At 41.3% G+C, this 20,773-nt stretch overlaps 1 protein-coding gene across 2 annotated transcripts in view; it reads right to left on the reverse strand.

Moving 5' to 3' along the window:
• Nucleotides 1–7,975: 7,975 nt before the first annotated feature.
• The window catches only part of PLCXD3 (phosphatidylinositol specific phospholipase C X domain containing 3), a 96,586-nt gene continuing 83,788 nt past the window's right edge, over nt 7,976–20,773 (reverse strand). For both annotated transcript variants that reach the window (XM_003642932.6, XM_040656557.2), the window contains one exon: nt 7,976–14,616. In XM_003642932.6, the coding sequence (XP_003642980.1) occupies nt 14,460–14,616 (157 nt within the window). In that variant the 3' untranslated portion in view covers nt 7,976–14,459. The remainder of the gene's footprint in view (nt 14,617–20,773) is intronic.

The raw sequence follows: 20,773 nt of genomic DNA on the forward strand, positions 1-20,773 counted from the left end.
AGAAATCCTGAACCAGCTTTGGTTTGATAGGAGACATGAGACCTTCCAGGCCAAGCCCCTCCTCTCTGTACACCAGGGGCTAACAGGCATGATTGTCAGCGTGATTCTCCAAGTTATTTAATTTTTCCAGAATTTTAACCTGCTTTTTTTTCCATATATCTGAGAAAAAGGCAAATTAAAAAAATAGCAAAAGGTTCACTGAGCAATAATTTAATAACATATACCTGAATTCTCTCATTGGTATCTTGGTCATTTAAACTGAGGGGTTTTTTTCTGCATTAAAAAATTGTATTTGTTTAATTGAAAATCTAATCATAGCTGCAAAAAGAAAGCAGCAGAGAGAGAATGTCAGGGGAAAAGCTCCTTGGAGCTCTATTGTGTTAAACATTATGATTACAGGCAAATTAACACACTTTACGCATATTTGTTAACTGCAGCCTTTGCACAACTGACACTTTCAATGCTCGGAAAGAGCAGCTCTGAATATTGAAAAGCAGCTTTATCATAAATTGTTAATTTGCATTTTTCTTTGTCAAGTCCTTTTAGCAATCTCTAATTTAGGACTTTGGCTTTATTAAAAAGAGAGCTGAGGGAAGATGACAAACATCTGAGAGCAGAAGAGCCGTGTTTACTCTCTTCTCCAGCAATCAGACTCTTCTTACCTGACTCCAGGAAGGGGGCCGTGCACTTGCATTCAGTTGCTCCTATTTCTGGTTTTAAATGGCCAATACATCACCACCAGGATAAATCACAGCCCAAGTTTTATACAGCCAGGAGCATGTATTTGAGCCCTGAAGGGGCTGAGGTCCTCCTAGCATGCTTGCTCCTGGGCAGAATGGTGGGAAGCATTGGTTGCAGATGCATGGAAGCCCGCACTGACCCTCGCCTTCCATGCGGCCAGCTCTGCTTTGCTGTATTTCAGCAGCTCAGCCTCACAGCCCTTCCCTCTCTCTCAGCTAATGTCTTGACATACCCAAGCGAAGATCGCAGGGCTTGGGCTGTGCAGCTTGCATTGGTGTTGCCAGGCTGTGCAAGTGCCTGCTGCCATTCCCCTCCTGTCCCTCACCTGCTCGTTATTGCACACAGACAGCAAGGTTCAGGCAAGTTTAGCTTGCACATTTAGCTGCCCTGGTAAGGAGAATACAGATTACCTGATTTTCTTGCAGAGTTTGTTGCCTGCACAAACAGATGTAGAGTAACAATCCTTGTATCACAAAAAAGCACCTGATCTGACTATATTGGAGCTTTAGTAATGCAGTGATTCACACAGACAACAAACTCCCCTCTAAAACGTTTGATTAATTGGGACACTGCTATTTTGTGCGAGTCCATGATTTGTGGGCATGATTACCTATTTGTGCAGCTAGGTAGTTAATCATCCTGAAGCATTCAGTATGCCTGCATGCTTTTCATCTGGAAAAGGCCGTTGTGGTCTTTATTTCATTGAACACACACCATGAAGACACAACAGATAGCTTGTTAGATTGGGCTATGGACAAGAGACGTGTGAGCCAGCTGGACACCAAGCCCTGTGACAAGCCGTGACTACAGCTAATGAAGTGCTCCCGGTGCTGCACAATGCTGTAAATCATATGCAGAAATCTTCAGCCCACAGAATACTATTACCCAAATGCACATTGGACAAGCAGCCAGAGACAGCTTTATGAAAATCTCTACATCAAATAGACAAATGAAGGCATAACAGGATCTTTTCCCCCAAGATAATGTTTTAAACATCTGATCATCCTATCTAGCCAAGGGTATTAAAAAGGATTAAATATGGAAACAGAGGAGCCTGAATTTTTCTGTCATCCTATGATAACAAATCAGCGGGGTGCTCAACGGTGAGCTATCCAAGCAGAGTTTGCCTTCACAGTATAACATAAATTAACTTTTTTCCAATTTATCAAACTGCAGCAGTATAGAACTTTGATTTGTGTGAAAGATTACTCTGATTTTATGAGTTGATAGCAACAACTTTCCTTTCTGTTATGAAACAGCAGCTCCTAAGTACCTTCCTGGCTGCTAACCATTTACAGATGTGGGACTCCCTGAGATTAATCCAGCTTCTGTATATTTAGCAACCAGTACATTTATTTTTCATGAACCTGTCTGGTAATCTTTTGAGCTTATGAAAACACTCAGCACCCCAGCATCCTGGGGCAAGGAGCTTCTCAGTGTAACTAGCATGGGTAAGAATCCACCTGCTCTCATTCTGAACCTGCCTTTGGCAAGATTCCAGTGAGGCTTCCTCCTTGTGTTGGGACAGCAGTTGGAGTCAAACCCTTCCATGCCATTCATGGTTTCATAGAACCACAGAATCTTATAGAATGATAGAATTGTAGAATTGTTCACACTGGAAAAGACCTTCAAGATCATTGAGTCCAACCATGACCTAACCATTACTACCTCAACTCTAACAACCCTCCACTACATTATGTCCCTGAGCACCACATCCAAACAGTTTTTAAACACAGCCAGGGGTGGGGACTCAACCACCTCTCTGGGGAGCCTATCCCAGTGCTTAACCACCCTTTTTGTAAAGAACCGTTAGTTTGGAAAACACAACACCTTCAAGATCATCAAATCCAGCCATCAACATGACCTACCAGGTACCATCACTAACCATGTCCTTAGGTCTCTGTTGCCCTCATTATCAGTTTCTTTTCCAGCCTGAAAAGTCCTGAATTAGACTTACCTGAAGAGGTAGCTAACCACAGCGACACTCATCCTTGTTGCTCTTTTCTGAGTCTTTTGCAGAGCTGTCACATCCTCCTAAAGAAGGGGTAATGAAACTGCACTCCGTACCCAAGATGTTTAGGTGAACCCAGTGCCAAGCAATGTACCTTTTCTGTTTCTTATGATCCCTGCTGTGATTCATTTTTTCAACCACCTCAGTATATGAACTTTTTTGCTTGATTACTTGCAGTTTATTTCAGTGCTGATGTGACAGTGATTACAGGACTGAAAGGCAGGGAGATGACAAATATATTACTGAAAAACCTAGGGGATAAGCTACAACTGTTTGTTGTCCTCACTGCTAATTTTGTTGAAGCAAATATTTATTTTCAGTTAAAAAACAAAATCAGACACTTATTTTTAAGTGGGAGGGAGAGGGAGGTAATTGTCCCCCTCTACTTGGCTCTTGTGAGGCCCCACCTGGAGTACAGGGAGGACTTGGAGCTCTTGGAGCGGGTCCAGAGGAGGACCACTAAGATAATCAGAGGGCTGGAGCACCTCTCCTATGAGGAAAGGTTGAGGGAACTGGGCTTGTTTAGCTTGGAGAAGAGAAGGCTCCAGGGAGACCTCCTTGTGACCTTCCAGTACTTGAAGGGAGCATATAAACAGGAGGGGGGATGGCTGTTTATGAGGGTGGATAGTGATAGGACAAGGGGGAATGGTCTTAAACTGAGACAGGGGAGGTTTAGGTTAGATATTAGGAGGAAGTTTTTCACCCCGAGGGTGGTGACGCACTGGAATAGGTTGCCCAAGGAGGCTGTGGATGCCCCATCCCTGGAGGCATTCAAGGCCAGTCTGGATGTGGCTCTGGGCAGCCTGGTCTGGTGACTGGCAACCCTGCACACAGCAGGGAGGTTGAAACTCGATGATCATTGTGGTCCTTTTCAACCCAGGCCATTCTGTGATTCTATGATTCTGTGTTTTTTGAAGCAGGCCAATAACAATAGAATTGTTAAACTGCTTCAGCCACTGTGGGTGTTTACATGACCCTGTATGATTACAAGACTTGAGTACGCAGAAGTACATCCACTATGCTATATTCTGGTTTCTCATGCTTCTTTTTTTAGGATGCTGTAACTGGAGGAGGAGAGAGGTGAATTGTATGAGCTAGCAGATACATGAGGTATCAGCAGGGAGAGGAAAAGGAGTTTGCTCAGATTTGGGGTCAAATGAGAAGTGTTTCAGTGAGTGGGGGTAACTTCATGCTACTGCAAAGGAATAAATGGTGATCTATTCCACTATTTATATATACCAACACAACGTACTAAGCTGCTATGGGCCTAGGACCCCAACTCAGCCCTTCTGCAGACATCAGCCCCTTCCCCTGAAGGACCCATTCTGGGTGTCTTGTCCAGTTTGTGCTATGTGCATCTGAAACACACAGCAGCTGTGTGTCCCACTGCTTCCTTGCAAAGTGCACAAGTTTCATGTTAAAGTACTTAGGAGATTCAGAAATGTGACAGTTTGGATACTCAGGAATGGGAAGCAGTTTGGTAAGACAATAGTTAATAATACTGAAAAGATAATGAAGAATATCCTTCCTTGACATCGCAGACCTCATTGAACAAGAAAACAATATGTTTGCATAGGTTACATATTTACAGCTGTGTCTCCCAGCTAGACCAGCCACCTGGAGCATTTACTGTTGCATCTTAATAAGAAGCAAACCCAGCCCCACCCCATGCAATGCCTACTGATGCAACTGCCCTGGTCTGAGGTTTTCCCACCTTTGCATCGACTCTTCCCAAAACACATTTCTCTGCAGCGCAGCCCCTTCTGGGAGCCACCCTGGGCCCTTCATCCCTGCCCTGAGTTCCTTTCATCTGTTTTTCTCAGAGCTGTGATGCACAGAGTGAGCAGTATTGTGTTTCTTTCTTTCATAGAGATATCTTATACAAATTTACCAAGGTTTTTGGAATATGTTTAAGTAGCCAGTTGTTCAGACATTTGCATTGTACATTGGCTAGGTAAATGTCAGTAACTAAATGAGACTAGAAAATACCTGTGTCAAATGAAGTGTTTAAGGACTGTATAACCTTAAGAGCCAGGATAGGTGAAGGCATGTTTTTCTTCTCCCTCAATTGCCTAATGTATTACAGCATTCAAAGCATTTCAGTATACTTAATATGCATTTGAAACATTTCTTCTAATGAGATCGTGGTAAAGAATGCAAGGTGCAGCTTGCTGGGTTTCACTGTAGAATAATACAATCTCTGCATGTGCAAAGACCAATGCAGTATTTTATTTTTTGCTTACCCTAAGGGATGTGGTACTAAATTTGCCAGCTGAATGAGAACTCAAATGTTTTTTGAGATGCATCAGTGGCAAACATGGGGAGGGAGAAAACACAGCACTGGGTGGAGAGGAAGTAGTTCATACTTCTTTTCTGTCAAATAATAGCTATGCTCTGGTCTTCCGATGGATTGGTCTTCCAATTTTCTCACTGATTGAAAACATTTAAATTGGGAATAATCTCTTAGTGACTGATTTTTATTGATAATCAAGTTTCTCACTATGTATACAGTGCAAGGGAGTATACAGTTTGGAAGTGTTGGAAGAGTTGACTGATACTGGTCCGAATTAAAACTCACATTCGCTACCTAATACTGTAAAATAATTGCCACTTTCTTGACCTTGAAACATGTGAAATCGTTAAAAAAACTGAAAAGGACAAGGTCCCCAGCTAAGAACCTGAACAAAGAGACTCCTGGAGAGATCGAATTGTGGCAGCCGGGGTCGGGGCAGCATGGACCAGCAAGGTTTATTCTCTTTTTATACATGCACAATAGAAGCTTTTGAGGACTTTTGGTCTTAAAAAAAGATAAGTGAAGTACTAAAAAAATCCCACTCAAATCATGAACTCTCAATAATTATTTTATTAAAAAAAAAAATCACTTTCCATAGACTTCAGTCCATAGAGAGTTTACTTTGGGATGCATCTCAGATTTATTGGTGTAGATTTTGTATATGTTAATTCACTTAATTGTCTTCAGGAGACACCATAAATAACTCCAAAAAATAAATGTATAAATAAGAAATACCATGTGCTGTTTCCTAACACAATTAGAGGAATGAACGGGAATTTATGTTAAAATAAAATCTTGTTTATGCATGTGTATAGCTTAGCCTGCTGTTTGGCAAACAAGTAAATGTAATGTGCTGTTGTATTTACTTGCTAAGCCAGGTCTTAATGGCTCCCTGTAAGGATTAACCTATCTTTAGAAAACAGAAACTATGACCCCCCTTCCCTTCCCCTCCCATAAAAAAAGGCAAATCAAGTCCAAAATTCATTATTCCTATCCTTGTTTTGCACTTGAATATTTAAACTCATTTAAGACCAGTTATTTAAGTTACTTTGATTTCAGTCAATACACTTAGTTGCAATTAATTTTTCCTCAGAAATCTCCTGGCTTCTGGGAGAAAAATAAATGAAAATGCCAGAAGCTGCAGCTGGGGCACCAAGGAACAAAAATAGGCCAAAAACGTGGAATTCATATTTATCACTTACAATGTGCCTATGCCCACAAATTGCTTATTTCCATAAAATCTATTTAAAATTGATCTTCCAGGAGAATACTTGCATTTTAATTGCACTTGCTTATCATGTTAAGAGCATCTACATGTAAAACATTCTTTTACTTTTCTCCCAGGTCCAGAGGCTTAAGTACACCACTACTTTCTGGAATCAAAATGCTTTGGTAAATACCCGTTTTTCTTTAGTGTTACAAGTACCCTCTTAAAGCTAATAGCATCTCGACTGACTGTATTCTCACATATCTGGCTGCAAGACTGAGTCCAGAGGTCAATAGCCCAGTGTCTGGATGGAGATCAGTGACAAGTGGGTCAGTGATGGAACAAATACTCTGTAATGTCTTAATCAATGACATCAACAGCAGGATTGAGTGCACCCTCAGCAAGTTTGCAGATGACACCAAGCTGTGGGGTGTGGTTGACTCCACAGGGATGGGATGCCATCCAGAGGGACCTAGACAGGCTTCAGCAGTGGGCCCAGGTGAACCTCATGAGGTTCAACAAATCCAAGTGCAAGGTCTTGCATCTGGGTCAAGGCAACCCTGATTACCAATACAAGCTGGGGGATGAAAGGACTGAGAGCAGTCCTGCCAAAAAGGGACTTGAGAGTTCTGGTAAGAGTTCTGGTGGATGACAAGCTGGATATGAGCCAGCAGTGTGCCCTCACAGCCCAGATGGCCAAGCATATCCTGGGTTGCATCAAAAGAAGTGCAGCCAGCAGGGTGAGGGAGGTGATCCTGCCCCTCTGCTCTGCACTGGCGAGGCCTTACCTGGAGTTGTGCCTCCATATGTGGAGTCCTCAGTACATGAGAGACACGGACCTGTTGGAGCGTATCCAGAGAAGGGACACAAAAATGATCCATTGAATGGAAAACCTCTCCTACAAGGACAGGCTGAGAGAGCGGGGGTTGTTCAGCCTGGAGAAGAGAAGTTTGCAAGGTGACCTGATAGTAGCCTTTCAGTATTTGAAGGGGAGCTACAGGAAAGAGGGGGCAGACTCTTTAGCAGGGTCTGGGGTGACAGAACAAGGGGAAATTGTTTCAAGCTCAAAGAGGGTAGAATTAGGTTGGATATAACAAAAATGTCTTCTACAGTGAGAGTGGTGAAGCACTGGAACAGGTTGCCCAGAGATGTGGTGGATGCCCCATCCCATTCCTGGAGACTTTCAAGGCCAGGTTGGTTCAAACTCTGGGCAACCTGATCTAGCTGTGGATGCCCCTGTTCACTACAAGGGAGTTGGAAGTAGATGACAATTACAAGTCCCTTCCAACACTAAGGATTCTATGATTCTATATCATCATATTGCTGCACAAACCAGGACAGAAACAATCCACATTGTGAAGCTGAGTCCCTGCTTTCTATCTCCCTCCTTGCTCCAAGACACAGCTGCACGGGCTCATCCAGGCTACAGAGAGGGGCCCTGGGGCTTAGTGGCAGAGGCACACTGGAGCTGGAAAGCCCTGCCACGTGGAAGAGGAACCACAGAGCCTGCTGTATTCCCATGACACAAATGCACCCCAGTGTCCTGTGGTGCTCAGTGGTCTCACAGTAACCGTAGTGTGCTCACAGGGCAGTCTCTGCATGCCTCTGACATGGTAGCACAGCTTGAGTGTATCAGCTGATTTGAGCCCAAATTAAAGACAGTGTTCAAGAAGCCTCTCATGTATTACACCCGGAATGCAGCAATGAAGCCGTAAGCCAAGAACACAGGTACCAGAACTTTATTAGATGTTTAACTGGATACAAAGAAACAGTATTTATTTATTTATGCATTAATACACATTCTTCTCATAAAAATTCACATTTGCTATACAGAACTGTAGGCATTTTTTACACAACATTTATTAAAGTACCATTAAGTAGATCCTAAAAAGAGAAGGTGCAGCTCTGTGAACCTTTGTGGGCACAACACACATGGAGCTCCATGTCCTCAATGTTACACATTCGTTCTTCCCACAGAAATGGAGAAAGTCATTCAAATGCATTAATGCTCATTTGGAATAATAAGGCTTCTGTACAGAGACCCTGAACATCATCAGGAGGCAGTGTGGCAGTAACATCCTAATTATCACTTTGCATGATCCTAAAGCTACTCATGTCTCAGGCGGGCAAAAAACTTAACATCTGTCCTGACAAGCCTTTCTATTTCTTTTAAAGTTATAATTTTAAGCTTGTATCATCATTTTCAATAATAATACTTATACACAGAGCCTAGGATTCTGCTTCAAGGATCCCAGCTTCACAACAAAACTGATTTTCCAGTTCAAGCATTCAACTCACCCTAGGAATTTGCTGATCGAAGTGACTTTGGCAGAACCTAAAACCAAGGGAAGAGACTAGTCTACATTATTCCACTGCAGAAAAAAAGCCTAACTGCATCTAAAAAGTAGGAGACCCTCACTGGCTTATCATCCAGTTCGTTTTTAATTTGGAGAGAGAAAGTGTATGATTGAGTTCTCACCAGACAAGGTGAGGTCCTTCAAAGAGGACATGTGTATGTTATCTGGAGTGTGGAGATAATCACTGGATATCAGACAGTGTCATCTTTTAGCAGCATACTTTGTAAGAACTTGTGAACTGTGATGGGTGAGTGAGGGTGACAAACCTGTAACACCCACTTTGAGCACACTGTTGTTCACCACAAGTAGTTAAGGGATGAGAATGCAGAAGCTGAGATGAGGAGCACTGAACAGAGACAAAGGAGAAAACTGGAAAGTTGCTGCACTGTAGCTGGACAAAGATAACAGGAGAGGGTCTTGAGGCAGACTTCTGCCTCCCTTCTGTCACTGCTTAAGTACGTCTTGCAGAGGCTGACTTCATGTCGAGCAAGAATACTCTGCCTACTGCTATCCAACCAGCTTGGCAGGAGGCACGCACTTTGTTCTTCATGTCTTTCAGCATCACCCTTAGAATCAAGCAGAGGCATCTCTCACAAGAAACACTGAAAGGAGGGCTAGATTTAGCTGTAGGAATGGTAGGGGGGCGAAGGTCATACCTGTGGGCAATGGAGAGATTTACATTCCCCTTCCTAGAGCACTAGGCCCTGTCAGCCTCCAGGAATTTACTACAACCATCTTTATTTAAGCTGTCAAGGCTCCTGAAAGCAGAATGCTGTAGGTGGGTATGCCAGGCCAATCTGCTCAGCCTCAGATATTCATCCTTTTTACATAAGGATTTTTACAGTCCTATCTGGACTGGAACTGAGTTCAAAGCTCTTACTGCAAGCTTACAGCTAAATTCCAATATGGGACATGAGCAGTACTGCACAGCATCCAGGCACTTCCATAAAGCCAGGGTACCACAACCTTAATGTCATGTCTGCATCCCAGAAGAGGAATTTCAGACCTTTGAATTGCACGGACACAATTCCTGCTGGCATCAACAGGAGCTGTGTGTGCGCAGAAGTGATCTGCTCTGTGGCACACAGGAAACCACATCTTTGCCACCACGTACAATCAAGGTTGTGCAAACGTACTATTCTCTTTATCGATATGTAAGTGAGCTCCAGGTAACTTCAAGTTTAACTCCTTAATGCAGAGAAGTGAGGGAGTCAGCCCTACAGTCAATCCCCAGTAATGTCTGAAATCAGAACTTGTAATTATGGGCTTTAAACAAGATTATGCAAATGCATTAAGGCAGGTTACATAACTGCCCTTTTCCTTTAGGATTAATTATTATTTCCTCATACACTGTAGACAATCCATACTTCCATACACACACATATCTACAAAACAGCAGCACAGTTAAAACTAAATACATCACCGAACTCCAACATACCTATAATCAATACATTGCACATACTATAGAGCATATTTTAACCTCATCATTGGTAAACATATACAATTCAGAAAAAACGTTGACTGTATGTAACACAGAAGCTACCACTGAGATATGGCAAATACATCATATACGCTATTAGCTTTTACTTCACTGAAAAAGAGTTTAGAAGTTTAAAATGGTGTTAACTGAACTCCTGAAGTCACCAAATAGCCTGCTCAGTTGCTAACACCTAATGCTCCATACACTATAGTCTGAATAAACAGCACTAGAGCTATATTTTCAGGGCACTCCACTTCTTCAGTCTAGCAGAGTTAACCCCCAGATTTTTTATCTCCTTTGCAACACAACATACACTTACTAGTCAATGACTATCTGCTCCCTCTCATCCCAGGGTAAAACACTAGTAAATGCTTTGAAGTTACTAGAAATGGCCTAGATTTGTACCAGTATGACAGAAGAACTTAGCCCAGCATACAGAATCTCACATTCCCTCACGCACATGTGCAAATATATACACACACATATGTATGTTTAAAAGAATGGCTTGAAATGGTAGGATATACACAACTAGTAACACAACCAACAGCAAATGAATGTAAATAGCCCCCTGATTTTAAAACTAGGCTCCTTTGGTCTGGTTCCGAGTCTCTGCCCAAGGCTGGACTTGTACTCCTGGAACCAGCTGCTGTATTGTTTCCCATCAACCCAAGTTGTGTCAACATCAAAGAGACCCTCAGCTAGCATAGACTGAAAGATGGAGCCACTTAGCTTTACACTAGCTAAGAGACTGCTCCACTGCCTATCATCTTGAGTTGTATGAGGCAGTTGTAACTTTCCAAGACTGAAAGAAAGTGTAAGGAATCACACGAAAAGGTCAGAAAGCAATGCTGCTTCACGTGCACACAGTGAACGTAGCAAGGGGGAAAATGAACAAAGGAAGAGAGAACACTTTGACAGCAAGTGACATCACATTTTAAATAAAAGGATGCCCATGGAGATCAATAGTGTAGACAGGTATTTTTCCTCTGGTAGTCTGATTACAGTCATCTAACTTTCCACACAGGATCCCTCATAACACACGGGTACAAACTTCCCAAATGAATGAGGTCAGACAACTAGTCCGACCCCGTCCTGCAGTTCTTCTGCAAGCACATTTCTGGATGAAATCAAAAAGTTTTAGCTGCATATGGATGGCAACACGGGCCTCTAGAGTGGTCCAGTTGTGTTGCATAGTCTTTTCTGGCTTGTTCTTTTCTGGCGAGATCTCCCAGATGATATCCAGCTGGGAGTGTATCCCCATCAAGACAGTATGATTACAGTTTTGGTGCCTTACAGATGAAATCGCCAGGAAAGAGTGGACAGCATGCTCCCCCCCACCTCCACTTTTTTATTTTAGTAATTAAGGCAAGTTTGTTTACCTGTCCCCATCACAAGGTACTGTGCTTCTCCAACAGAAAGGAGATCGACAGCAAAATGAAAACAAATTTTCTGACCAAAATTTAACATTTTCCCCAATTAATGGAGAAACTACGTGATTTGTCTATTATCCTTCTTGTCAGAGGATTGTTTTTTTTTTTTTTTTTTTGCTTTTGCTTTTATTTTCCAGCACCCAAACGACAATTAGAATACAGTGATGCTAAGCAAACATTTCATAACAACGTTAATAAGCCAAAGATATGATATAGATTTATATTTATTCATATATATAGGCACACACACACACACACACACACATTTTCATCAACAAGCAGAACATTTGCTTTGAGTACACCCTTGTGTAAGCGAGAGGCCTGGTGTGTCTGGTGTGTATTTGAGCCAGAGGTCCCAGGAGGAACTCAGTGTTAGTGCTCTTAGATCCAACAGAATGTCAGCCAGAATCCAAAAGAACAAACCCAGTTTTTGCTCCATCCAAAGATCCTGACTGTTTTACAGTATTAGAAGGATAGTTCAGGATGTACTACGTAGCTAAAGAATGACAGAAAGAATCCAGAAGCAAGTAAATCCAGCTACACAAAAGGATAAAAGGAGCACTTCACATCACGTGTCGAATAAATAAGCAAACATTTTCATGTTTCTCTATGACACTCCACATGGAAGAAAAGGAAGCGTTTTACGAACTAAGTAAAACAAACAAGTTTTCAGTTTGCACAGGCTTCCTGAACACACATGCTCAGGTTTTACTTTATGTGTCCATTACATTAATTTTGCTTGACAAAGCTGTGGAGACTGACAACAACGTGCACCAACCCACCTGACATCTTGTGTAGTCCTGGATGAAATCACCAAGCTCTACCCCTTGTTCAATGCAAAGATGGGCTGTAGCTCTTGGTAAATATTTTATATCAATTCGAGTCAAATGTTAATGCTGTACAAAACCTAACTGACTTAGATCACAGATTTCACTAAGGATGATTTTTACACTCTTAACACAGACAGAACTGCTTGTCCAGGGGGCATCATAACTTCCTAACACTTGCAGTTTTCTTCAAGCAAATTTATAACACTCCTCCAGAACAGCACTATGGAAATGTGCATGGATGTCTCTGTATTGTATACATACATTTAAAATGTGTCTTCATAGTACAGATACACTTAAATGTTTCTCTGCTGTACACACACACACACACACACACACACACACACACACACACATACACACACACACCTTCCAAGGCACCCTCTCTCAATACAAAATAGCAGCAAGTGTTCATTTTAACCCACTTCTTCATAAAATGATTAAAAAAAAAAAAAAAACCCTGCAACAACAACAACAAAAAACCACAACAAAACCAACCAACAAATCCCCCATAACTCACCTGTTCAATGAGACCATTTTTGTTTTGATAGAATCTGATGATAGATGGTAGTCATTACCATCTGACAAAAAATAGCAAAGTACCATATGACGCTTTTCTCCCTTTTCACTCAGTGGAAAGTTCCAGCAGTATCAATGGAAACTTGACCCTAGTCTTATCCTATAAAGCACTGCAACATTTTAAAGAGCATTTTCCTTGTATGACAATATAGCATCTACTGGTTTGCACAAATGAAATGTTTTGCTTTCCAAAGCTGAGTGAATGATATGCATTGATGTAATTAGGACATCTGACGGATGGCACTACATCCAGTTAGGTGTTATATAGTGTCAATGCTCTTATTTTATAACTTACTAACTTTTCCATATATTTGAATTTTAGCTTTGTTAAAAGCACAGTGATCAGAGATTCCACTGCTACAACAGTGCCATTCAACAGACTTCTAAACTTGTGTTATACTGCGTTATTTCCCACATACAATGTAAGGACTATAGCATATTGTTTTTAGCTAGATACTGAACTACTACACTCTTTAGTACAGCGGTTTTTCACTGTGAAACTGACACTGATTTTTTTTTTTAATCAGTAGAGAAGTGTTGTATTTACAGGTATGCCAAAAAGAAGCTCAGACTGCATCTATTTTTTCTAAACTACATTTTTAATCCTACAGAAAGCATATTTCTACTATAGGACAACATCCTGGTCATTGATTCCATGCCTAGTCCATGCTAAACACGGTAAATTTCTCAATGGATGTTGGATCAGACTCCTACATGAGACTGGTCCTGGGAAGGAGCAGTGCTCCAAGCTGGCCTAAGTAAAGCCATGGAAAATGGCTATACCTGCTAAAGCCATGGAAAATACACACTGGCAGCACCTAGTACAGACTTAGCCCGTCACTATGTAACTGCTGACATACTTAACCTGGGGCAGAGACACTGAAAAAACTCCACTTTGAGAATGAAAAGCAAGCAGGATTTAGTCAATGCTCTGTGCAAGCTGAGCAATGCATTGTGTTTACTGTCCAGTGATTACACATGAGTTAAAGCCATGACTTTGTATTTACTTCACAAAGGCATTTAAACCTGTAGCTATCAATAAATGCAATCCATTAAATCATCTAACAGATGAAGTGTAGTGGCTTAAAATTTTAGGGCCATATATACTATCCTTAGATGTCTGATGTAATGTTCACACCTTTGGGAATCCTGCTGTGGGCAGTCAGAGGAACACACATCCCACTGTGCTGAAAGCAGCAAATTTCTTGGCACTGCTCATAACCACAGAACACAAGAATTGCATTTGGTATCTCATGGAAAACATGTAAATGGTCTTCTTATATCAAACACTGTAAACATGGTTAGTTTTGCTCTTCACATGAAACACAAATGTAAAAAATGATCATAACTGATTAAAATATTTCCCCGAAGCTCAGCCACTAAAGCCCTAAACACTTCAATGTGTTTTAGGAAGATCAGTGTTTTACACAATATTTCTTTTAAAATGCAATCTTTTCTCTTTTTTTTTTTTTTTTTTTGACTTTTTTTTTTCTTGAATTCTAAATAGCGCGACAACAAACATATTGCAGTACTATCAAGTTGTGTCATCTTCACCTTCATCCAGGGCATAGTTGAGCTTTATAACAGTGCTGATAAAGTCACCGAGTTCTACAAAATCTGCAGTGATAATATTCACACCACTTTCGCCTGGTTTCTGAGTTCGGACCCATTGCATCATTGCAGGAAGAGCCCTAAGGAGAAAACAGGAACAAGAATTACTCATTAAGCAGTGAGACAAATGCATTGAGGCGGGATTTTCCAACAGCGACTCCCATTGATCTCACTTGGTTTCTAAGGGATACACGTAGGTTATTGCTCAGGCTTTTGGAAAATTCTACTCTTTATAATTTTTGTTCTCTGGATACAGCATGTTTAATTGTATTCAGCTTCTCAGAAGAAAGGAGTAAAAGGAGGGTCATACAGGCTCATACTGATTACTTACCTTGCATAGGGTCATGGGAATCAACCAGATACCTTTTGATATCATCTAGACCTATGACTCCATGAGAACTACTTATGAAAACAAAGTAAGAGAGAACTCAATGCCACTTGCAAAGCACGTTTGATGTGTTCAAGGAAATAGCAAAAATAGGAAACAGCAAAAATAATACTTTCGGAGACACAGACCACCATGATTTCTACACTATAAATGCAAACTATACTCACTACACTTTCTTTTCTAGTACTAACACCCCTCCCATGAACTATACTTCATCATAAGCAAATGATTAGTAATTGAACTAAAAAGCACCACAGTCCCTTTTCTGAAACAGCACATTTTTATTATGTCAGACCTCTAGTGCTGAGATATCTGAAAAAGGTATCTGCCTAACTGAGGTATAAAGTAATTCTTCTGATTCCACAATAAACCAATGGTCATTGGAAGTAATTCCCAAAGATTGTGGTACGTTCTGCAGCACTTGGAGTCTTCAGATCAAGTCTGGAAGCTATCTTAAAAATACACTCTCTGTCAAGCTTTAGCTGTGGAATTAAACATCAGAATCTGTGGACTGGATAAGGGTGCAGTCAGCTGAGACGACCATTTTCTCCCTTTGCTCCAAAATCTAGAGATCAATACTTTTCCCTCAGCCAACATGCAGCACAGATCTTTTCACTGAGGAAAGGTACATATAAAACACTGACCTGACAGCAGTTTAAATCTCAAAAGCTTTAGGAAAACAGATCTGCACAAAACAGAACTATTAGAACTATTAGCGGGGACAGAATGTAGTGTTAGGGGCCAGAATCAGTCTTTAAAACAAAACAAAACAAAACAAACAAAAAAACAAAAAAAACCAACACACACACACACACGCACAAGGTTAACATTAGACCCATCCATGATTTTATAGGAGAACACACAAAACAAATAGCTTGCTTCAGCAAAGCACATTTGTCTATGTGTTTAAATGCATTTTAAGATAACATGTTTAAGACCAGAAGAGGGTTTTATGTCACACGTTGGCTCACCAGGACTGAAGCACAGGCATGCATATGCACCAGCTTGTAAAGCTGAGCTTAAGCACTATGCTGTGAAAAAACCTAACCAGTATATTTATATTGATGCAGTCATGGAAAGCTGGAATTGCTGAACACTGGAGGAAGACATGTGGACCCACTAGTAAGATGGCAGATGCTTTGTCTTCACCATCCTGTTGAAGCTCCATGAATTCTAGGTTTAGAGATGAACTGATTGAGTGTTGGCAGGCACAGATTTTTTCCTTCTGCATAAATTGATACCCTCGTTATTTCACTCCCCTATGACACATAATTACCTCTTCAAGCATCCTTTATTTGTTCTGAATCTGTTCTGACGTAATTTATCTTTTGACCATAGAGCTTCCTGCCTACACACTCAGCTGTATACCCTAAAATACCTTTTAATTTTTCCTACTGTTTTGTTATTAATCCAGTCCTTAGTGGATAGTCACATTCCCTTTGATTTGAGCTCTGCTTTAAATTCAGTTTTCCCTGCCACTTCATTTCCAAATAGGCTTTAGTGGTAGAAATGAGTTGTTTACACTTCACTGATATTTCAAACAGAGCTCAGTTGCATGACCCTTGTCTGTACGCAAATTTGCAGATAAAGCCACAGAAATCTTTTGTTTAAGAGACTAACAAGCATTTAAACGTAAGTCAAAATTGCATCAGATTATCCAACAGAAAGCTTGTTTGCATAGCAAAAACGAAGAACGCATCTCTGTGAAAATACATACCTGAAAAAAAGATTTCACCGACCTTATCACATGTAGCTCTGCTCGTGATAGCAATCTGCAGAAAAACCCATACCCTTCCCCATATTCCTCCCACAGTGCCATCTTTAAAAAGGATCTACATCAGTGGTTGCACGAAACCACGCGTTGCTCAGCTGTACACAAATATCTCTCTCACACACACAGTAATTACTAGAATAAGCCCGCTTTAACATTCCTCAGGGTGTCTTTGTGATAGCAGCACAAACCTTGTTCACCCTCCCTTGTAATTTCCAGTCTCTGCATGCCTCAAACTAATAATTATTCTCATTAAGGGTTTTACTAAGATGAACACAAACCATGCTGCGTGGCAGCCACCTACACCACTGCGCTCACAGAAACCCAGTGCATAGCATAGTCTTAGTGGATTTTGTTGCAGTTTTGATTAAAATGACAGAGCGTGAGGATGTGCCAGCTTCTCAGCTTGCAACTTGATCCTGGAAGCACCACTCTGGTGACCAGGGCATGGCTCTCTCATGGAAGCTGATGCTATCCATGTTTAACAGTCTCACTGGCGATCTGGCGCCAACGGTTCTGAGCCCAGCCTTGCAAGCACTGGCAGCAGTCCAGACACATCAGCATCTGCCACACCTGTAGATACTAATGGTTAGCCATCTCTGCTGCTAGGCAAAAACAATTCTACTAACTGAAGCCATGTAGTCATACTGTAACTACACCCACTTCTACACTGTTAGTGCAACTCGCTCTCAATAATCAAACAGAATCACAATGGCGGCAGTGCCATTGATGCCAATGTTGAAACTGCAGCAGTTCAGTCTCCATCTCTCCTTACAGCACCATGCAACCTTCAGTCTCCTCCCCTCCCATGTCTCCTCTGCTTTTGCCTCAAAGGATGCAGTGAGAGCTTAAGGAGTGAATGAGAAGTCTAGCTGGTCTGCAAAGAGTGCTGTGAGACTTCTACCCTATGAATAAACTGAGATGAAAAGTCTCATATTAACATGCTACAAACTATGAGCCAGGCAGCCAGAAGACCTGAGCATGCAGAATGCCATCAGCCCTTCAGAACAGATGTAAACTTGTATTCCACAGCTATGAAACCCAGCCCTCAAAGCCAGAATGAAAGCTTTCAGGAGGAAAGTTTTCTAACCCCCAAAGCTGCGAAATACACTGCAAGACTGAACCTAGGACACAGAAGAGTGCTGCTTGCCTTAGCCCAGAACTGTGCAGGAGGGAGGTCAGCTGGTCAGCAAATCTAAGCAAGAAGAAAGTGAGGAACCCTGTCTTCTCATCCCACAGGCTTGCACCCCAGCCCGCTGCCTCCGCCTCTACAACTCTGGGGCAGCCCGCCTTCCCTGAAGGTAAGCTGGGAGGTGTGCATGGCAGGTGCTGCTGGGATACATCCTGCACTAGGCCCTGCTGCATCCTGCTGGGTGGCCAAAGCTTGTCTCTCTAGATGGCACCCCATTAGGTCGGTGAGACACATTGGTGAGTTGGGCATAGATTCCCCATCAAGACGACTTACATCACTGTTTCAGGTTGAGGAGCCATGTCCTGTACTTTCTCATATAGTGTTGTTAGAGTGATTTTTATTTACAACTCTGTAAAACATAGGCTCAGCTTTGACAGTCACATTATCACCTCTATTATACTTCTTTGCTCATACAAAAAGAAATATGTGCAGGTGTCTTTATATGTTTTTGTTTGTTTGTTTTTAGGTTTTGCACTTCTTCAAGAACTATTTATTGACATGTTTAAGAACTGAGCTGAGAAACCCTGCCCTAAACGTAAAGACATGCATAGCCCTTTCAAAGCTATTGATGACTTTTCTTTTTTTGCCCATCTGAGAAAGATCTCAGGTGGACTCCAACAGAACTAAACTTTGTTTAAAAAATAGTAACACAATCAAGAACCTTCAGTTCAAGCAGCAAAACCTAGAGATCCATTATAGCTTTCAAAAAGAAAACATGACGTAACTAATTGCATTAAAATTTGCTTTAAAAAAAAATTTGTTCTTAGGCTATTTTAGTTGAGCATGAAGGTTGGATTTTTTTTACATGTCTGAGTCATCACAGCCTGACAACGTGACAGAACATTAATGGCAGCAGCACTCCACAACAGGACCTCATGTGGCGAAAAAGCCTCTGCACAGAGCTTTCAAGAGAGGAGGAGGAGAAGGAAGTCTGTGGGCACAAAGCAAAAGGGCTCTTCACTGTTTAGTCAGAGTCTGAGCCCTAAACAGCAGACAACAGCTTTGCTTTTGGAATGTAAGAAACCACTAACCCATGCAGGTATACTGGTCTCATTTCCAGGTTGCAAAGTCTAGCATTAAATGGCCATTACTGGCAACACCAGTGAGAACTGAAGTGGTATTGCTTGCTCAGCACAAAAGTGCCATGTGGCATTTCTTCCCTCTCCAGCAAAGTACACAGACTTCTGCAAATAGGTGTTGTTACTGTTAAAAAAAAAACAACAACAAACAAACAGCACTCCTCTGCAGGAGTATGTACAGATATGAGCCAGAATTTTAATCCTTACAGTCTTTCCCCCCTCCTCCATTCAATTTTAATCATACTTGCAAGAAAGCTGATTAATTCTGGAGCCGTAAGTCAGCACATGCTGACTTTGGCTTTTCAAGGATGCTGGGAATTCATTGCTCCGGTGGGAGCTGTGATGTCTCATGTGTCACTGAATCATAAAAATCATGGCTACAAAAACCTTGAAAAGTTGCTCAAGTACATCCAGCCCATCCTGCGGCAGGACCAGCTGCACAAAGATCATATATACAAACCAATCCTGGCAAACATTCAGCTTACTCTACTTTTACAAGCCTCCAGTGATGAAGATTGAAAAACCTTCCTCTGTATCCATAGTATTCCTATGTAAATATCCTTACATATTCTTGTTAGTGTCAGTGGGAGCAGTCAAAAATAGATGCCACCAAAAACATGGGCATTAAGGTGCATTATTCAAGCATTCATTGTGTCCAATAAAGAATAAATAACTGTTTACCAGCAAAAAATCTTCCATGCAAAACACAAAACATTCCACAGTACTTCACTCTACTGCGATTTTCTTTTGTGACAAAACTATTTTAAAAGGTTTATTTTTCTTTTACATGCCAGCCATTTGTTTCTGCCTCCAGATTACAATTCACCATTCTCTCAGTTGTGCTGATGTATCTGTTGTGACAAAATGAAAGGCAGCAAGTGGAAGCATTCTGGATTAAAAGAAATAAATCAACCATTCTTAGTCTTGTCTTGCCCCAGATGGCCCCGATAGATTGAGAAGAATTGATTTATAACAGGACCTTACAAACTTTTGAATTGGAACAACAAAGGAACAAATGAACTGAAGCACAAGTTCAGACTGGCTGGGAAAGAACTCCCTCAGTTTGATCCTCAGTTCTCAGATCCTCTCAAGCCAGCAGTCGTGTGCTCATAAAACTGGCATTACTGATTACAGTCAGAAAATCTGGGCAATGTTGGGTGAAAAAAGCAAATTTTGCTATTCATAGTCTCAAAGGAACACAGGTGGGAATTCATTTGCCAGGATCCTGAATGGACATATTACACAGCCCACGAGCTGTCATGTTGCAGGTACAACGTATGTTAACACCCAACAGTTCTATATTTGTTCTTCTGAAATGCTTTTCTATTACTCAGTCATCTCCAATTGCTTTATACAGTTTGGAAATGCATCTAATCAGATGACACAGACTACCATGGCCAGATGAATATTTTACAGTAAGTGATCATAGCACAAGTACTCCACAGAGTCATACGGGACCAGATGTCTTCACTCCTCTATTGAGCTGCTGTTGGGCTTCTGGGTTTCATTTTAAAGAGGAGGCAGAAACAAGCTCAAAAGGAGCCTTTACTAACCTCTCTTCAAAGGACATTTCAGCTGTATTTATCGAATCTATGCTTCAATGCTCATACAAAAATTTAATGGGATATTTAATAGCAGCAAGTGCTATGGTTCGGAAGGTGATTAATATTCAACATCCTATTTTTTTCCTTGTTATGTTTTTAGCCATTGCTCTCAGAACATTAACAAAGCACAAGGAACACATCAGCTAGTAAAGGCTTCAGTGGCCTCTGCATTATCAGAGATCTCACTAACAAAGCAACACTAG

This window comes from Gallus gallus, chromosome Z (genome assembly GCF_016699485.2).
Source record: "Gallus gallus isolate bGalGal1 chromosome Z, bGalGal1.mat.broiler.GRCg7b, whole genome shotgun sequence".
NCBI classification, from domain to species: Eukaryota; Metazoa; Chordata; class Aves; order Galliformes; family Phasianidae; genus Gallus; species Gallus gallus.